General features: G+C 33.4%; 1 protein-coding gene across 4 annotated transcripts in view; it reads left to right on the top strand.

Moving 5' to 3' along the window:
* Positions 1-17,797, top strand: part of AGTPBP1 (ATP/GTP binding protein 1) — a 131,091-nt gene that overhangs the window by 7,709 nt on the left and 105,585 nt on the right. For all 4 annotated transcript variants that reach the window (XM_011372065.2, XM_011372066.2, XM_011372067.2 and 1 more), the window contains exons 2-3: positions 8,832-8,896; positions 17,284-17,408. In XM_011372065.2, coding sequence (XP_011370367.1) covers positions 8,865-8,896; positions 17,284-17,408 — 157 coding nt within the window. In that variant the 5' untranslated portion in view covers positions 8,832-8,864. The remainder of the gene's footprint in view (positions 1-8,831; positions 8,897-17,283; positions 17,409-17,797) is intronic.

Below are 17,797 nucleotides of genomic sequence, written 5' to 3'. Positions count from 1 at the left end.
TTGTCTCACTGCAGATTAAAATTTTAAATAGTAGTTAGGCATAACAGGAACGATAATTGTCTGAGATGGAATTAATATTACAATTAAAGTATTTAATAGACCGACCTGGGAATATAATCCTCAGTAGCTTTTCTTAACCTTGGCTGTTCATAATTAGTATAATTTCTTAATTGGAAAAATGATGTCACAAATTTATCTAATCTTTGAGGATATTGTACACACCCCCCCCCCCCCACTTCTTCACTGAAAAAGAAAACAGTGAAGATTCAGTTGTAGAGAATGGAATCTACTTTAGATACCTTAAGAACAGATAGTTTATTTACTGTAGGGTACTAAATAGCTTAGAGAATTGTGGGGATATAGCATTCCTGTCCAATTAAGAGATAGAAACCACACAGTAATTTAATAGGGAAAGATTTATGTAAAGAATTATTGACAATAACGGGATTGGAGCAATAAGGGATTTATCAGTGAGAAATAAAGGTAACTCTAAGGAATATAGGAATAGCTGACATAAAGAGTACTTACTATTCCCAGGGATGAAATAGAATGGATTCTCCTCCCCCTTAGGTCTAGACCTTGTTGGAAAAGGGCAAGGTCAAGGCAAGTAGCTGTGGGTGGCACCAGTAGAATTTGCTGGATATCTACCCTCTCGGGTGCCAGGGAAAGCTGTTCATGGGGAGATGTTTCACCAGAGGCACTCTACTACGAAACTGCCTACCTTCCTATTGGAATAGCTGTACATGCTGCAGAAAGCTGTTGGAGAAGCCATCCTTGTTGCAGAAGTGGGTCCTAAAGAAGCCTTATCTGCTGCAGCCAAGTGAGCACACTGGAACCAGAAGCAAAACCCTTTTCCCCTGCAATGTTTTTCTAGTGCTCTCTTAACAAAGCCTAATATCATGCCAGCTGGCAAAGAAATGAGTCTTTTAAGGGCATAAATCCACTTTCACAGAATAGGCAAAAGATGAATTTGGAGATGAGGGGCATAAATCAATGTCTGGTGCAGGTATTAAGGGATTTATACACTCTGTTCGGAGATCTAAAGAAAAAGACTCAAGGTTGAGCTTCGAGGAACAACTCCCAAAACCTCTGCACAGAACTGAAAAACCAAGGGAAGTATTGTTTCTTTTATATTAAGAAGCCTCTGTGTAATTGCAAATTTGCTCCTAGATCTTCATCGCTAGAATCATACTGCTGTTTTAAAGTCTGGAAACTGTGGGCAGGAGGTTATGGTGATCATGAATCTCCTGCTATACTTACAGAAGTAGAACCACAGTGGACCAGGACCTGTTCTGGTCTTTCCCAGCCCTGCCTACAAGAGATTGGACTGGTCTTTTTCAATCTTTATAGCCTGGAGGATCCACGAAATAATTTTTAGGTCTCAAAGGACTCCTCCATAAAAATTATGACATCTACTATGGTATTAGTTTGAACTGAAAGTTTAGATATGATTGTTTCGTCACCTCTAATTTAATTGATTGGCAAAAGAGGGATTTTCTGTCCTAAATAGTATGAGATGGGTACTGCCTGACACTGGTCAGATGAGATTGACCATGAGTTTGTAAGTTATATATACTCACAACCTGGGAGAGGAAGATTTTGATTGCATGCACTTGGGAACAGAATGAACCAGTCACAGGGTCTGTGGGAGACAGGCTTTGTAGTAACGACAGGATGAAGTAATGTCCCACTCCCACCCTTTCACTATTGGAGGGTGTGATTAGTTTTTTTGAATAATTCTGAGCTGGCAGGGGACTGAAACTAGTTAGGTTTAGGACTGAATGGAGTACAACTGGTTTGGCTGATAGTGGAACTAGGTGGGTGGGGAACCTTTCCCACTGGTTGGGGGCACATATGGCAAGAGCAGGAGAACTCTCAGTAGCCTTTGGGGTCTTGTGAGGCTCTAAGCTGTCAGGGCAGTACTTGAAATTTTAGGTGTTCCAGTCATGATTGCTAATGCTGTTTTGATAGAGAATGATATTTTTTCTCTGTGTATCTAATTATTTTGGCCATCTAATTAGTCTACTCTTTTGTGTAGATCTCCCTCACCACAAAGGTTATAAATTCCGATTTAGTTATGCAGATAGTTATGTAGTGAGTTAGTTATACAGATAGAAAAAAATACGTTTTCTTTTTCTGAAATTTCTCATATTATTATTATTGTTATTATTATTAATATTATTATCTTTTTTAAAAACTTTATTCAAGTAGGCCTAGCAGTCTTACCACAAATGTTTAATATATAAGGTATCAATAAAGTATGGCTTATGTATATGGTATGTGCAAGTATAGTTTTATTTTTCTTCATTAAAAACAAACAAAAAAGACTTTAACCAATCTTATTTAAAAACAGACAGATATTGAACTTAGTTTACCATTCGGGAAACTAATCTCTTTTTTATGATTTTTAAGGACTCATATGGTAAAGGTAATAAATTTCTGTTAAATAACTGGCTTCAATTTTTTGAAAGATAGGCTTGATAGACTTAGTTTAAATAAATGTTGTAAGCTAACTTTTTGGTAATTTTTTATTGTAAAATATATCTAGCATGAAATTTGCCATTTAAAACATTTTTAAGGTTATAAGTCAGTGGCATTCATATAAGTGGAAGTAAAGCATACAGTATTTATTGTTTTGTTTCTGGCTTATTTCACTTAGCACAATGTTTTCAAGCTTCATTCATGTTATACAGTATATCTGAACATCCCTTTTTATGGCAGAATAATATTCCGTTGTAGTTATATACCACATTTTATTTGTCCATTCATCTGTAAGTGGACACTTGGGTTGTTTCTACCATTTCGCTATTGTGAAGAATGCCCCTGTGAACATTGACATACAATTATATGTTTAAGTCTCTGTTTTCAGTTATTTGAGATATATGCCTAGGTGTAGAATTGCTGGGTCATATAGGAATTCTATATTTAGCTTTTTGAGGAACTGCCAGATTGTTTTCCACAGTGGTTGCACCGTTTTATATTCCCACCAGCAGTGTATGAGGGTTTCAATTTATCAACATTTTCGACACCACTTGTTAACTATTTTTTTGGATTATAGCCATTATATTAAGTATGAAGTAATATTGTGATTTTGATTTGCATTTCCCTAATGACTAGTGATGTCAAGCATCTTTTCATATGGTTATTGGCCATCTACATCTTATTTGGAGAAATGTCTATTCACATTCTTTGCCCATTTTTAAATTGGGTTGTCTTTTAGGAGTTTTGTTTATATTCTGGATATTAAACCCCTATCAGATACATGATTTGCAGATATTTTCTCTCATTCCATAGGTTTTCTTTTCCCTTTCTTGATAACATCCTTTGATGCACAAAAGTTTTAGATTTTTAAGTCTAGTTTGTCTGTTTTTGGTATGTGTTGCGTTGCACTTTTGTTGTCATAACTAAGAATCCATTGCCAAATCCAAGGTCATGAAGATTTACCCTCATGTTTTCTTCTAAGAGTTTTAGTGCTTATTTTTAGGTTATTGATTCATTTTGAGTTGATTTTTATATATGGTGTGAGTAGGAGTCCAACTTCATTCCTTTACATGTAGAAATCCAGTTGTCTCAGCAATAGAAGAGACTACTCTTTTGCTATTGAATGGACTTGGCACCCTTGTCACAATCAATTGGCCATAGATATATGCATTTATTTCTAAACTTTCAAATCTATTCCATTCATTTCTTTATGTGTTTGCCAGTACCACTGTAAGTTGACCAGTACCACTGTAAGCTGATTTTTATTACGGTTATTTACAACATGAAAATTATTGAAAAGCTTCTAAAAACCATAAGCCAAAATAACCTTAATAAAAATATAGCCTAAGACATAATTTATATCAGAAGTTGAAAAAAAGACTTATTTTATCGACTGACACATTGAGGCTCAAATATAGGCCCAGAAGTTTCAGATTACTGTATATATGTGTTAATTACTTGATCTTTTATGAAAAGGCTTTATTCAATAAACTTGTTATTTTTTAAAACTAAAAATAATGACATTTATCTCTTTTGTACGAAGCTTATCTGCTTTTTTTTTGATGAACTTGAAATAACCATTTATAGATTTTATTTTCAGCTGACATGAGATGATTTCCTCCTTGCTCTTGATGCTTGTTAAACAACAAATAAATTTCTTACAGTAGTGAACACATAACGCAATATATATATATGATGTATTATTGAATTGTACACTTGAAACCTGTATAATTTTATTAACCAATGTCAAATTTAACTAAAAAAGTCTTAACCTCATCCCTTCCAAATTCTCTACATAAAAAATTTGCAGCTAAATGTTTATTACTTTCCTGTGATTTACAGGACACTATTTCATAGAAATCCAGAACTTCTTTAGGGACAGATCAGTAAATCTCATCTTGTGTGTATAATACGACCACAGCACATAAAATTTTTCCTCCTCAAAGTCAAGTTCTCACCCTGAGCAGAAGATTCAGAGAAAGAGTCCCTCATTTGTTTTTACAGTTGTTTGAAAAGAAAGGGAAAATACTGTTTAATTTTGCTCCTTTATGTCAGCAGACTTGAGATTTGCAGATATCCCTGTTCATTTTAAAGCCCAACCAGGAATAGGAAAATCATTTTACGATTTTCTTATGTCACTTGATTCACCTCTCCCCGCCAATTTTGCCATTCGAAGTTAAAATATTTCCTCTAAGGTCTTGCAAAGAGTTGTTCAGTTTTTTTCTTTGATAAGTGTTTGCTAAATTGGCTAGTTTCAATAGATATTCATTCTTTTAGCACTAAGCAGACTCTGACCCACTGTGTGATGGTACTCCTGCAGTTCATCTTTCAGCTCCGACACCTTTTGAGAGCTGTTCATCTGCTAAACCACTGGATTTCTGCACGTAGCAGGAGTTTTATGAGCTTTGTCCACAATTTCACCTAGTTCTTCAAACATTTTTGAATGAATAGATTTTTGTTTAATCAAGTTAATCATTTTTTATAGCTTCAAATAGAACTTTTTTTCATTTTATCTCCCAGAGCTTTTGACACTAGTACCTCTCTGTGAAGAAAACATTGTGAAGTCAGGTATTTTTTTTTTTTTTAAATTTTTATTTTTTAACAAGAGTGGCAAATATCATGGAGCCAGCTATTGAGGATACTTTGTCAGTACAGATGCCAGCATAGTTCCTCCAAGACAGACCTTTTGTTCCAGATAGAACACAACATTAAATATCCTGTCCTTTGCTAGCTTTGGCCAGCACTCTGTACCAAAAAAAGTTTTCTCGATTTCACTATTTTCAAATCTTACCATACTTATAAGTACATATTATATATAGAATATAATCTTATAAGTATTACAATTGATGAACTTTGTGGATTAATCAATCTGGATATAAAAAAACTTGTTTTTCTGTTTATTACGTAGGTATTTAACATCACGTTACTTGTCAATATGTTGACTTACTATACTGTAGAACTTAAAAAATTTCTCTTACTGCATCTCATATAAGCATTTTACTCAGCCTAATTTTACATTATGGCCTTATTAAATTCTCCCCAATTGGGTGGCTTTCCCTTTTATGGTCAGAATTGTCCACTGGTCCTCCTTATACCTTGCCATCAAAAATTTCCACATTGAATTATTTACAAACATATTCATAAAATACAAATGTTAATATGCAAGATGTAAGGGCATAACAAATAACTAAATGAGAAAATTACAGAGTGGTGACAAATCAACCTAAGGTATCTTTTTTCTTTTTCTTTTTTCCAAAGTTTTAAAAGTCAGGATGTTGTGTTGAGAATAGACTGTACAGGGCCAAAGAAGGGAGACTAGTTTGGACGGTGACTTTACCATGGAAGTAGATGTTAAAGTGATCAGATTCTGGATATATTTTGAAAGTAGAATTATCAAGACTTCCTGATGGATTGAATGTGGGATATAAGACAGGAGTCAAGGAGGAAGTTAAGATTTTGGAGTGAGCACTCGGAGAGAGAGAATTGTCGTTACCATTGGGAAAAGCTGAGGTTAGAGCACATTTGAAAGGGAAGGGAGGGTCAGGAGATGAGTTTTGGGTTATGTTGAGTTTGTGATATTGTTAGAATCCAGGTGGACATGTTGAGTAGTTATTGGATGATTTAACAAATTGAAGGTTGGTGGCAACCCTATATGGAACAAGTACATCAGTGCCATTTTTCCAGCAGCATGCTCAGTTCATGTCTCTGTGTCACATTTTGGTAATTCTTGCAATGTTTCAAATTTTTAAATGTTGATATTTGTTATGGTTATCTGTGATTAGTGATCTTTGATGTTACTATTGTAACTGTTTTGGGGTGTCATGATGAGTGAACTTAATAAATATATGTGTTCTCACTGCTCCACCAAAAAAAAAAAAGAGATTGGATGAGATCACCAAGTAGGAGTACAAGAAAGAACTGAGCCCTGGGGCATTCTAGAAACAGAAGCTTAGAAGTGGCAGTGGGGTAGGCTGAAAACAGTATAGCTAAATGAAGAAAGTATTTCCAAGAAGAGGGAGTGATCAGCTGTACCAAGTGCTGCCGATAGGACTAGTAAGGTGAAGATTGAGAACTGACAATTGAATTTACTAACTCAGGAGTCTTTGGTTCCTGACAGGAACAGTGTTGATGGAGTGGAGGGGAAAACCTGTTTGGAATGTGTTTAAGGGAGAATGGGAAGGGAGAATGTGTCTAAACTTGTTGAGAATATGTCTAAACTCTGTGCTTTCAGGAGGAGAGAAATGAGACTATAGCTGGATTGGGGAATTGGGAGCAAAAAAGTCTCTTTTCCCCCAAAGATACAGAAATAACAACATGATTTTATGACAGTGAAAATGACCCAATAAATAGGAATGAGTAGATTATACCTAAATTTCATTGTCAGTTATAGTGATTATATACTCTCTAGCATATACTCTCAACCTTGCTTCTTTCTTGTTTTGTCACTTGATTGACAAAGCCACAAATTTGGTGAAATGCAGCACTTCTGCTTCTAGGCACCTGCTCTCTCTATTACACCATACTGTAATGAACATAAACTTTCACAGCAAAACAAAGGTTTTTTTTGTTTTTTTTTTTTTACTCAGCGGCACTCTGGTCTCAGGCTTCAGCAGTAAAAAACAACTGCAAAGGACACATTGACATAGCCCTAGGATAATGGGAATGAGAATTAACCTTTTTCTTGAGGAACTCTTAAATCTTAGAAACAGAAATTTTTTAGTTTGTCAGTTTGTTTAGTAAAGATTATTTACCAGATGATCTATGACTGGCTGTTGAACGTTTTCCACAGTGGTGAGGCAGGGGGATATTGAGGAAGCCAGAAGTTATTTGCAATTACAGAGTTTTAGTCAGTTGTTTAACAGCTTCTTCCTTTGTTCTTGTCATTTCCAATTCCCCTGGTTCTGAGTTTCCTGAGTTCTGGACAGAGTGCTTTTCTACATCTTAGGTTTCCTTTTTGTTAATGAGGACTTCAACATAATTTTATTACTCTACTGTCTACTTTAGTTTTAGAAGGGAGAGGACTAGTGGTTAAACTATTCTTTTATTGTTAACTGAAAGTTTGAATCATTTCTTAACTGTTAAAGTAGAATTGGCTATGATGTAATTACTCAGCATTAACCTCTGCAACTCAGAATGTACAGTGAACTTTTTATGATATGTGCTGCTGATGTAGTTTAGAGGAAGTTGTACCACTCCTCAAGTAGAAGTAACTTCTGTTTGTGGCAACAACAGCACTTTTGAAAACATACAGGATTGTTTTCCTCCTTTGGTTATATAGTGACTCTTAATTTAAAAATTGAAGAAGTTACTTTGACTTTGTAGTCATTAAAAAAAGTCAATCAGAAGAAAAATAGCAATTTTTAAGTTTCTTATCGACTGCAAAAATAAAATATGTAATTTTTTACATAATTTTAAATACATGTTTCCTTTTTTATAATTAAGTTAATAATAAAAATGAAAAAAAATCATGTCTTTTGTTGAAGTAAAAGTTCTTTGTTATTGAAGAACATCCAGAATACCCATATCTTCTAAATTTATTACATTAAACAATTTGATGTCTGTTCTTTTGAATATTTGTTTTCCTTTAAATATAGTACTGAATATTATATGAGTATATGATTAATTTGTTGCATTGGCAGTAAGTTTTCTGCTTTTTAGTGATGCCACAAAATTCTGCTTCAGTAAGCATTGTTATATAAAATTAAAAGCTATCCAGAGTTTTTTGGGGTGAACAGTTACAAAATAATTCTGAAAAATTTAAAAATTTTGCGAATCAAAATTTAAGGTTTTAAAATGTATAGTATGTACTTTGTAAAGATGAAACCTATACAGATTGAAGGAAAATATTCCTTGTGTACATTAACTGGGATGATACTGTAGAAGCTTTTTACTGTCTAAACAATTTGTTTTTAATAAAAAAGAAATAATCGTACATATTTACCAGTGTTTGACTACTGTGTGAATGGTGGACAATAAGTATACTTATCACAGTATGCTATGTATGATTGCTTTGAGTATTTTAAAGCAGAATATTAGAAAAGGAAGGATCATTTGAACTGTCTCAAAAGAAATCTTAGCACTAGATTATAAATTGTGTTATTAGGTTTTTGCATTTCTGTAGCTCCAGGACTTTGATGATATTTTTTACTGGTTGATTTTAGGTAATAGTCAAATATTGCACATTGAAGTGACTTGCCAGAAGCACATAAAACTCAAACTTTTTTTTTTTTGGTTTTCAGTGTTATCTTGTGTTGCCCATAATAAAAACTTTCAGTTCTATGCCTTTTATGATATCTAATGTATAGAAAACAGAATTGTGTGTTTAATATCGTTAACATTTTTTTTCTTAGATTATCTGCAATGGTGAAATGAAGTAACTCAAGATGAGCAAGTTAAAAGTGGTATCAGAGAAAAGGTACTGTAATTCTAAATTTAGATATGTATAAATTACAGAAATAATACATGAAGCAGTTATTCGAAACTCATTACTTAAAAAATATTTAAAATAATAGTATGTTTTACAGTTTACCCTTGAACAACATGGGTTTGAACTCGTGGGTCTACTTTTATATGGATTTTTTTCAATAAATTCCTGTACTGTTTTCAGTCCACAATTGTGTTTTTGTGGATGCTGAAGGCTGACTGTATGCATTGGTATACATCATCTTATACAAATCATCCACAGATTTTGGTGTCCACAGGGGGTCCTGGAGCCAATCCCCTGTGGACACCAAGGGCAACTAAGTTTTTGGGGATCAAAAGTTATACCTGAATTTTCAGTTGCATGGGGGCGGGAGTTGGTGCTCCTAACCCCCTGCATTGCCCAGGGGTCAACTGTATTTATATTATTTTATCACCGTTTAACTTTTCAGTTAAAGCTAGGGTTAGCAAACTATGCCTTATGGGCCAAGTCTGGCCCACCTCTTATTCTTGTGTGGCTTGTGAGCTAAGAATGGTTTTTACATTTCTAAATAGTTGGGAAAAAAGAAAAAGAATAATATTATACGACACATGAATATTATGTGAAATTCAAATTTCATTGTACATAAATAAACTTTATTGGAATAGAGCTGTGCTCATTCATTTATTATCTGGCCACTTTTGAGAAGTCACAAAAGTATCTTCCAGGGATATAAGGAGGGGAAAAAGCACAGATGGTCCCTGACTTAACCATGGTTTGACCTACAATTTTTCAATTTTACAATGATGGAAAGCAATACATTTTCTGTAGAAACTGTACTTTGAATTTTGATCTTTCTTGTACTCCTGGCTGGTGATACATGGTACAATACTGTCTCGTGATGCCGGGCAGCAGCAGTGAGATGATTTTTGCCTAACTGTAGGCTAATGTAAGTGTTTTGAGCACATTTAAGGTAGGCTAGGCTAAGCTATGATGTTTGGTAGGTTAGGTGTATTAAATGCACGAGTTTTATAAAAGAATGATAATGGAATTTCTGTTTTTCATGTCCTTTGATTTATGATGGTGAAAAATAAAATTATGTGTTCAGCATTTAGAGAGAAACAGTAAAAATGTGATTAAAGCAAAAGTAATAAAAATAAATAAAGATAAAAGTTATAAATGAGAAGTAAACATTTCTGAAAGATAATGTGCATTTTAGAAATAAAACTATATTGCTTGAAATTAAATCTTAATTTCTATGAGTCCTGTTTAAGTCTAAAACTAGTATATTTTTATGGATTTTTTTGCTGTCAGATGTTTTTACTCTATGAGGACATCTTTACTTTCTGCATATGATTTACATTTTAAGGTGAAAGAGGCAATAAAATTTATTTATAATATGAAGATAGGTTCTATAAGTCTTGCATTGCTTAGGAAATTATTTATTGCAAAGGTAATATCTGTATACCATTGGAACTTTTGTAATATCTAAAAAAAATTATATTTTTAGGAAAATAGCTCAAAGACTGAGTGTAAACTCAAAGACTCAAAAGCTGTAAGAGACCACTACAGTGAAACAAATATTTGAGTGATAATGTCTTTAAAATATACATTTGACAGTTAACTTATTAGCATGTATTTCACATTGGTCATATTTTTAATTCCACGATTTTTCTTAGTATAAAATATTAGCAGTTATAAATAGGACCTTTGAAGGTTGGTTTTAGCCTTATTTTGATTCCTCCAAAACAAATAAAATAAGGCAGGGAAGATACATTTCTGTATTTAAAAATTTTCTGCTTCTCAACGTGTCTCAAATTGTTCACTGAATAGCTATATAGCTTTTTCTTTTTTTTTGCCCTTACCCTCAGATTTTCTAAAGTCTAAAAATTATTCAGAAGGTAGAGCTGCCCTCTGGTGTTCACTCTGTGATTTTCTCAAGATTATTGTCAACAGCCTTAAATTCTTAGAGCTGACTCAAGGGTGGCTTAGAATATTTTGTTCAGTTTTTATTCTGTAGATGAAAAAAGTATAAATAGGGAAATTGACTTGCCTGTCTTCTGAATTTCCATTTATTTGCCTTCCTTCAAAAAATTCATCTATCCATATGTCATTTGATAGAGCACGATTCTCAGAAGGAATCACTTAGAAGAAAGTCTTATTTTTGATAGTGCTATACTTTAAAAATTTTAAGAGTTACTGACAAAACAAACTCTTAATTTGGAATGGAGTAGAAAATGTGTTATACAAAAATGTGTGATTTGTATGTTTTTGAATTTTTCAATATAGATGCTTTATTAGCTACTAAAAAATACTATAACGTGATCTTCAAGAGGAAAATAATTGGATAAAATTAAAAACAACTCAATTATTAAATTTCAGAATTTTGATTCCTATAATGCAAATTTCTGTTAAATCTGGATTATGGAACTGTTTTTAATGATGTGTTTCCTCTAGTATGCAAACTAAAAACTAGGGCTCTTTGGAGAAACGGTCAATTCCAGATCAGGAGTACAAAATGTGCAAGATAAGCCTAGGAATAGGTTTAGCTCAGAATTATTTTGTGCTCTTAAATTAATGAAGACTCCAAGAAGTTTTTGTCAGTGTGGGTTATTTTATCTCTTGATATCTAACATATTATAAATTAAAAGTGAGAAATTAAAAAAATGTTTAGAAATAATACATGCATAAAGTAATATTTTGTATTAAAATAACTATAGTTTCAGAAAATAGTGATGAGTGGCATTATTATGTTACATTTTTACAAATGTCTTTAATGTTTTACTTAATGGAAGACAATCTCTTCTGTTTCTGAGTTCAATCTGTCATGATATATGTATCAGTGTGTATATTATATACATGTATTTTGTGTGTGTGGTGTTCTTATTATAGGATATGAAGACAATCTGGGTGCACATAGATATGTAATTGGAAAAAGAGGGAGTACTTGAAAAAAGGCCTTTTCAGATAATTGTGAATAATTGTCCTTTGATTTATGATAGAGGAAAATAAAGTTGTGTGTTCAGTATTTGGAGAGAAATAGTAAAAAGGTGATTAAAACAAGAGTAATAGTTATAAATGAAGAATAAACCTATCTGAATGATAATAATGTACTTTGGAAATAAAGCCATATCATGTGAAATTTAAATTGAAATGAATATTCTTTGATATTATACTAAAACTTGGTAAGTGGTTGTTTTTGACAGGTTAGTTCCAGTATGGGATCTGAAACCACGTTAGTCAACTTTTTATTCTGTTACATTACAATCCATTGGTTTCATGTGCACTTTGAATGGTTCTTTAACTCATATATGATTTGTAACACCAAAAGTTGGTCATTGGGGAAATACTGATTCCATGAGTTATGCAGGTTTTGTAAATATTGACACATTTTATTACACAGCATTAACAATTACATTTATTAATATCACTCTTGATTTTTGTCAGGAAATTCTTTAGTTAGGAGGGAGTTGTCAAGGTCATGATGGTAGATCCACATTTAAAATTCTGTTTTTTGCTCGAAAGCTCAAATTTTATCATTGGCAACAAATTGATCAGATGTTTTCTTGAAATGATAGATTCACTTTGTTTTTTGTTTTTTATTATTTCCGAAAAATGAATGTCAAAATACTCCAGTCTGAATGATCATTATTCGTCAGTCGTTTTTTAAAGTAAAAATGATATTCTGTGAAAAAAGTGGCTAGTTCAGCTTACAGTTTAAACAGTTACACAGTATTTTCCCCCAAGGTAAACATAATATTTCAGTGTGCAATTGAAATGTTTATGTACACAAGAATATTAAAGAGATGTATACTGGGTGAAACTAGCATTTTTGTTTTTTAACTGAGTATGGTGGTGAAGAACACGTTAACTACTGTATAGTTTGGTGTGACAGCCTTGATTTGTGCTATGGTGCTGGCATTTTGCCCATCATTGCTTTTCGATCATCAGTGCAAATGTCAATACAGTGTCAAATAATGTCTTAGTATTTAATGAAAATAGTTTTCGACCTTGCAGATTTTCAGAAAGGGTCCTCGGTACTCTCAAAGTTCTGTAAAGTACATTGAGGACTGCTGGTCGATAATAGTCTTGTTATATACCAGAAAGCCAGGAAGCTCTCTATCAAAGACTAGGATCGTATCAAAAACACTCAGGTACCAGCTTCAAGAGGCTCCCATTCATCAAAGATGGGACCATTTGAGCATTAATAACTGCAGTGGATAAAATGTATCAAATGTGTTTAAATCTTTGAGTTCATATTGATACACGAAACCAAAATACTTCATTGGTTACCTGGGGAAGACTTTAGGAAATAAACTCATTCTGAAAATTGGTAAATATAGGTAAATTAAAAATCTAAAAAAAAAAAAAAATCTAGCATTTATTTAGCTCTTATTTGATGAATTGTACCTTTGGATAATCAAAGAAGAGATTTTTCTCTGTATAGAGTTATCTTAGTTAATAGATGAAGAAGGAATGGAATGATAAGAGTATCACTGTTTTTCAACCCTTAATGGAATAATGGATCTAGGTAGTGGTGACCAGTGACTGCTTATGTTACAAAAAGATAATCAGACACTTTTTGCTTTTTTTATATACGATTACAGTATCACATGTCACCAAAGCAAGGCTTTAAATTCAACTACCAGTTTACAGAGAATATAGAGGATAGACAAGCATATTAATGATACCGTGGATGTGTAATTGGCAAAATCCAGAATGCAGGACCACCAAGCTTCTAACAAATAAATTGCGAGGAAAAAAGAAACAGTGAAGACAGATGCAATATGTAGACCTCATTTGGTTTCTGATTAGTACAAATTAACTGTTAAAGAAAATGAGGGAGAATATGAATTTGGGAAATTTGAACTATGACTAGATTTTGATATTAAAGGATTATTATTGGTTTTGGTATAGTAGTTCTAGTGTGTGTGTGTGTGTGTGTGTGTGTGTTCCGTTTTAGAAAATAGAAAATGCCAAAGAATTTACAGAGGAAATTATCTCTCTGAGATATGCTTCAAAAGTGAGATGTGTGTGCCTGTGAGTAGGCATATGTGAAATAAAATTATCTGTGAATTGATAATTCTTGAAGCTGGGTGATGGGTACATGATAGTTCATTATTCTGTTTTTTTGTTGTTATTGTTTTTCACCTTTGGAATTTTCCATAATGTTGACATTTTTGCTCATTTAGATTTACGATAACAGTTTTAAGAGATTTCTTTCCCCTGGAACTTTGGAAGAAAATGAAAATATATGAAAACAAGCATATAATTTGTCTCTATAGAATTTTTTATTTAAAAAAATATAAAATAATTTTGAAAACCAAAAAGGATAGAGAATAATATAATGAATACCTGTATACAAATCACTCAAGAAATAAAAAAGTTACAAATATAATGTGTACTATTTTCTAATAACATTTTCCCCCTTATCTCTAGAGGTAATTACTATTCTGAATTTGGTGTTCCTCATTTCCATATATGTCTCTATATAAAATAAATTTTCTTAGGTATTATATCTAATATCTAAGAATATATGTATTCAATGTGTATGTTTTAAAACTGTTAATGATATACTGTATATATTCTTAGTTTTTTGGGGGGTTTTTCATTTGGAGATTTATACATATCGATATATTTTCATTTCTGTATTATGTTGGCTATTGAGAAATACTGCATTATTTTATTTTAAATGGTATATTAGGTACATTTTTCAAATAGTATGCTCAATGTTTTTTCAACCTCCAAATATCTTTTCAGGTGAGTGCCTCTAAATTTAAACCATTTGGCACATTTGTTAATCAGAAAATTATATAATGTTTTATTGTAACATTATATATAAAGTAAAAATATGTATACTGTTTTCAATATGTTTTCAGATTTTTCAATTCATTCCGGAATAGGGCTCTGGTATTGCCTATTCTGTGCTAGCCAATGTCTGAAATACTGAGTATATAGAATAAGGTATGCAAGGTCTCTACCTTCATGGATCTTATAACATTGTTTTAAATAGTGATAAAATCTATGGAGTACATTTCAGTATTGGAAGTGGAGGGGCTGGTAGAAAAGTGGGGACATCTTTATGTTGTAACCTGAAATGAGAAGGAGCCTTCCAGGTGAAGATGTGGAAGAAACTGTCCTTGAGGTTGAGAAGACAGCAAAGACCTTGAGGTTAGGGAATAACTTGCTGTATCCAAGGAACTGATAGAAGGCCAGTGCAGCTGGATCCCAGTGCATGAGGGAAATGTGAAAAATAAAGTCTAAGATATATGGAGGCTAGACGACCTAGGGCCTGTTAGGCTGTGATAAAAAAGTAAGATTTTACTTAAAGTCTGGTGGACACCATTAAAGAGTTTTTAGGTGAATAACAACTTGATTATATTTGTGGTTACACAAGTCCACATTGTGATAAAATGGCTTAGAATTATACACTTACTAATGTCAATTTCCTGGCTTTGCTGTTGTCCTATAGTTATGTAAACTGTAATGATTGGGGAAACTAGGTGACAGGTTCAAGGGACCACTCTACTATTTTTGCAACTTCCTGGGAGTTTTTATAATTAAAAAGTTAAAAAACTCACTGTGATGATGGGAAAATGGATTATGGGATGGAAAGAATGAAAGATTAGTTAGGAGGCTTTAATTTCCTAGTGAGAGATGATGATTGCTTGGACTTAGGTATTAATTATAGATATGGAGAGAAGCAGAGGGATTTAAGATGTTTTGGAGATGGAGCTGGTATTGGGTTGATGTGTGGAAAAGGGGGTCTTGATTTTTGTCTTGAGCAACCGATGGTTTTATGTGTGTTTGGGAAAGTGAAGATTGGAAGAGAAATAGGTTGAGAGGAGGAAACAGAAGTTTTTTTTTTTTTTTTTTATGTTGGCCTTATTAGGTTGGATAAAATATCAGAGACAAAGGCTAGAGTCGAATATAGGTGCCAGGCAACGTGTAGATTATAATTACAGCTGTGAGATTAGATGAAGTCATTCAGGGCAGAAGAGTGGAGAGAATGAAAAGTCTAAGAGAGCTGGGGATAGAGCGGTGGGGGGACTTTATCTAGAGGTGTGTCAGAGGAAAAGCCAATAGAGGAACCCTAAAAGATGTGATAGAAGGAAAATCAGGAGAGTATGGAGTCATCGAAGCTCAAAGAGAAGTGTTTGTAGAAAGAGGGAGCTATCTGATTTGGATAGTGCTGATTCTGAGTATGATGAGGAAAGAAGCGACCACAGGAGGTTTTGGGGAGACCTCAGGGTACAGAAGGGCTGGGGTCAAGTATACAAGTGGGGAATTGTTCTTTGAGTCTCAACACACCAGCCAAAGAGAGCCTCTTAAAGGCAAATCAGAGCATATCTCTCTGCTGTTCACTATTCCCATTTCACTTAGTGTAAAAGCGAAAATTCTTACAATGGCCTACAAGGCTCTAAATATCATGCTCTCTCCTGCCCCACCCTCAACTCTGACCTCATCTCTTACTGTTATTCTTTAAGCCTGCTGAAGCCACACCAGCTGCCTCACTTTTAATTGAATACAGCATTCATGCTCCTGCCTTGGTATCTAGGTGGTTGTGACTCTTACTAGACCGTTCTTTCTGCAGGTATCTGCACACCTGACTCTCCTAACTTCTTTTAGGCCTTTTCCTAAATGGTACTCTCTCAGTGAGGTTTTCCCTTACCACTCTAAAATTGCACCCCACCCCCTTGCACCTTTTATTCTCCCTGCCTTTTTTCATAGCACTTTAAAACTATATTAATAATACTATATCACTACATTAATACCATATAATACTATATAATACTATATCACTACATTAATACTATATAATACTATATCACTACATTAATACTATATAACTACATACGTATTTACTTTGTCACCATTAGAATGTTCACTCAGTGAGAGGCAGGAATTTTTGTTTGTTTTGTTTATTGTTGGCAACACCTAGAACAGTACCAAATTCATAATGAATGGGAACAAGGAAGAAAGAATGTGGGTAGAGAATCAGATGGTTTAAGGATCTGGTGGTGGGAAGATGAATGTATTCTTGTTTGATTTTACAACAGTTAAAGTATAACACTAACAGTGAGGTGGAAGGGATGGTTAGACGTTTTTGAGGAGAACGTAGAAAGTGTAAAAAGTCTTGGAGAGTGGTAAGGTGAACTTCCAGGCTGTGATGTAAGATTGCTGGACAGGGTCGAATACATGTTTGTGGTTTTCTGAAGTAGGATGTGTTTCTCACTTAAATCAGAATTTTAGCAATGTTAAACTATAAAAGATAGGAATTATGATATGTATAAATGTTTTGTGGTTTTAGAAGGGTAGAGTTTTTTTAATAGTGATCTTTATAGTAATGTATTTACAATCGATGTCAGATGGTCTCTAATTTAAAGTAACATTCTTTTAAGCCTTACCAATAATTCTCGGGTTGTTGGACTCCTGGCTCAGCTGGAAAAGATCAATACTGAATCTACAGAATCAGATACTGCCAGACATGTTACATCAAAAATTCTTCATCTGGCTCAAAGTCAAGGTAAGCTTTAATTTAATTTTAGGAATGCTTTTTTCTTTAAAAGTATATGTTAAGAACGTTCAAACTTTTGATGGATGATTTTCTGTAGAAATTGAACTTTCTCAATTAGACTCAAGAAGTAGAAAATGGAATCACTGTGAAAAAAAATGATCTTCAAAGCGTTGTTTCTAAAAAGTGATTATGATTTCACTTATGTATGAATTCTTCCCCACCTCTAATTTTCAAACAATACTAATTCCAGTGCTACTTGTTCTAGAATGTTGACAAAAAGATGTCAGGTAACATAGAACATTGGTTATTAGTATGATCTCCACTTCGAAATTCAGTCTCTGTCATTCAGTGGCTGGGTGACCTTAGGGAAGTTTTAATCTTTAGGACTTTGCTGCACC

The sequence above is a fragment of the Pteropus vampyrus genome, unplaced genomic scaffold (genome assembly GCF_000151845.1).
Source record: "Pteropus vampyrus isolate Shadow unplaced genomic scaffold, Pvam_2.0 Scaffold199, whole genome shotgun sequence".
Taxonomy (NCBI): domain Eukaryota; kingdom Metazoa; phylum Chordata; class Mammalia; order Chiroptera; family Pteropodidae; genus Pteropus; species Pteropus vampyrus.
The sequence above is the reverse complement of the archived record's forward strand: the minus strand, read 5'-3'. Positions and strand labels throughout refer to the sequence as shown.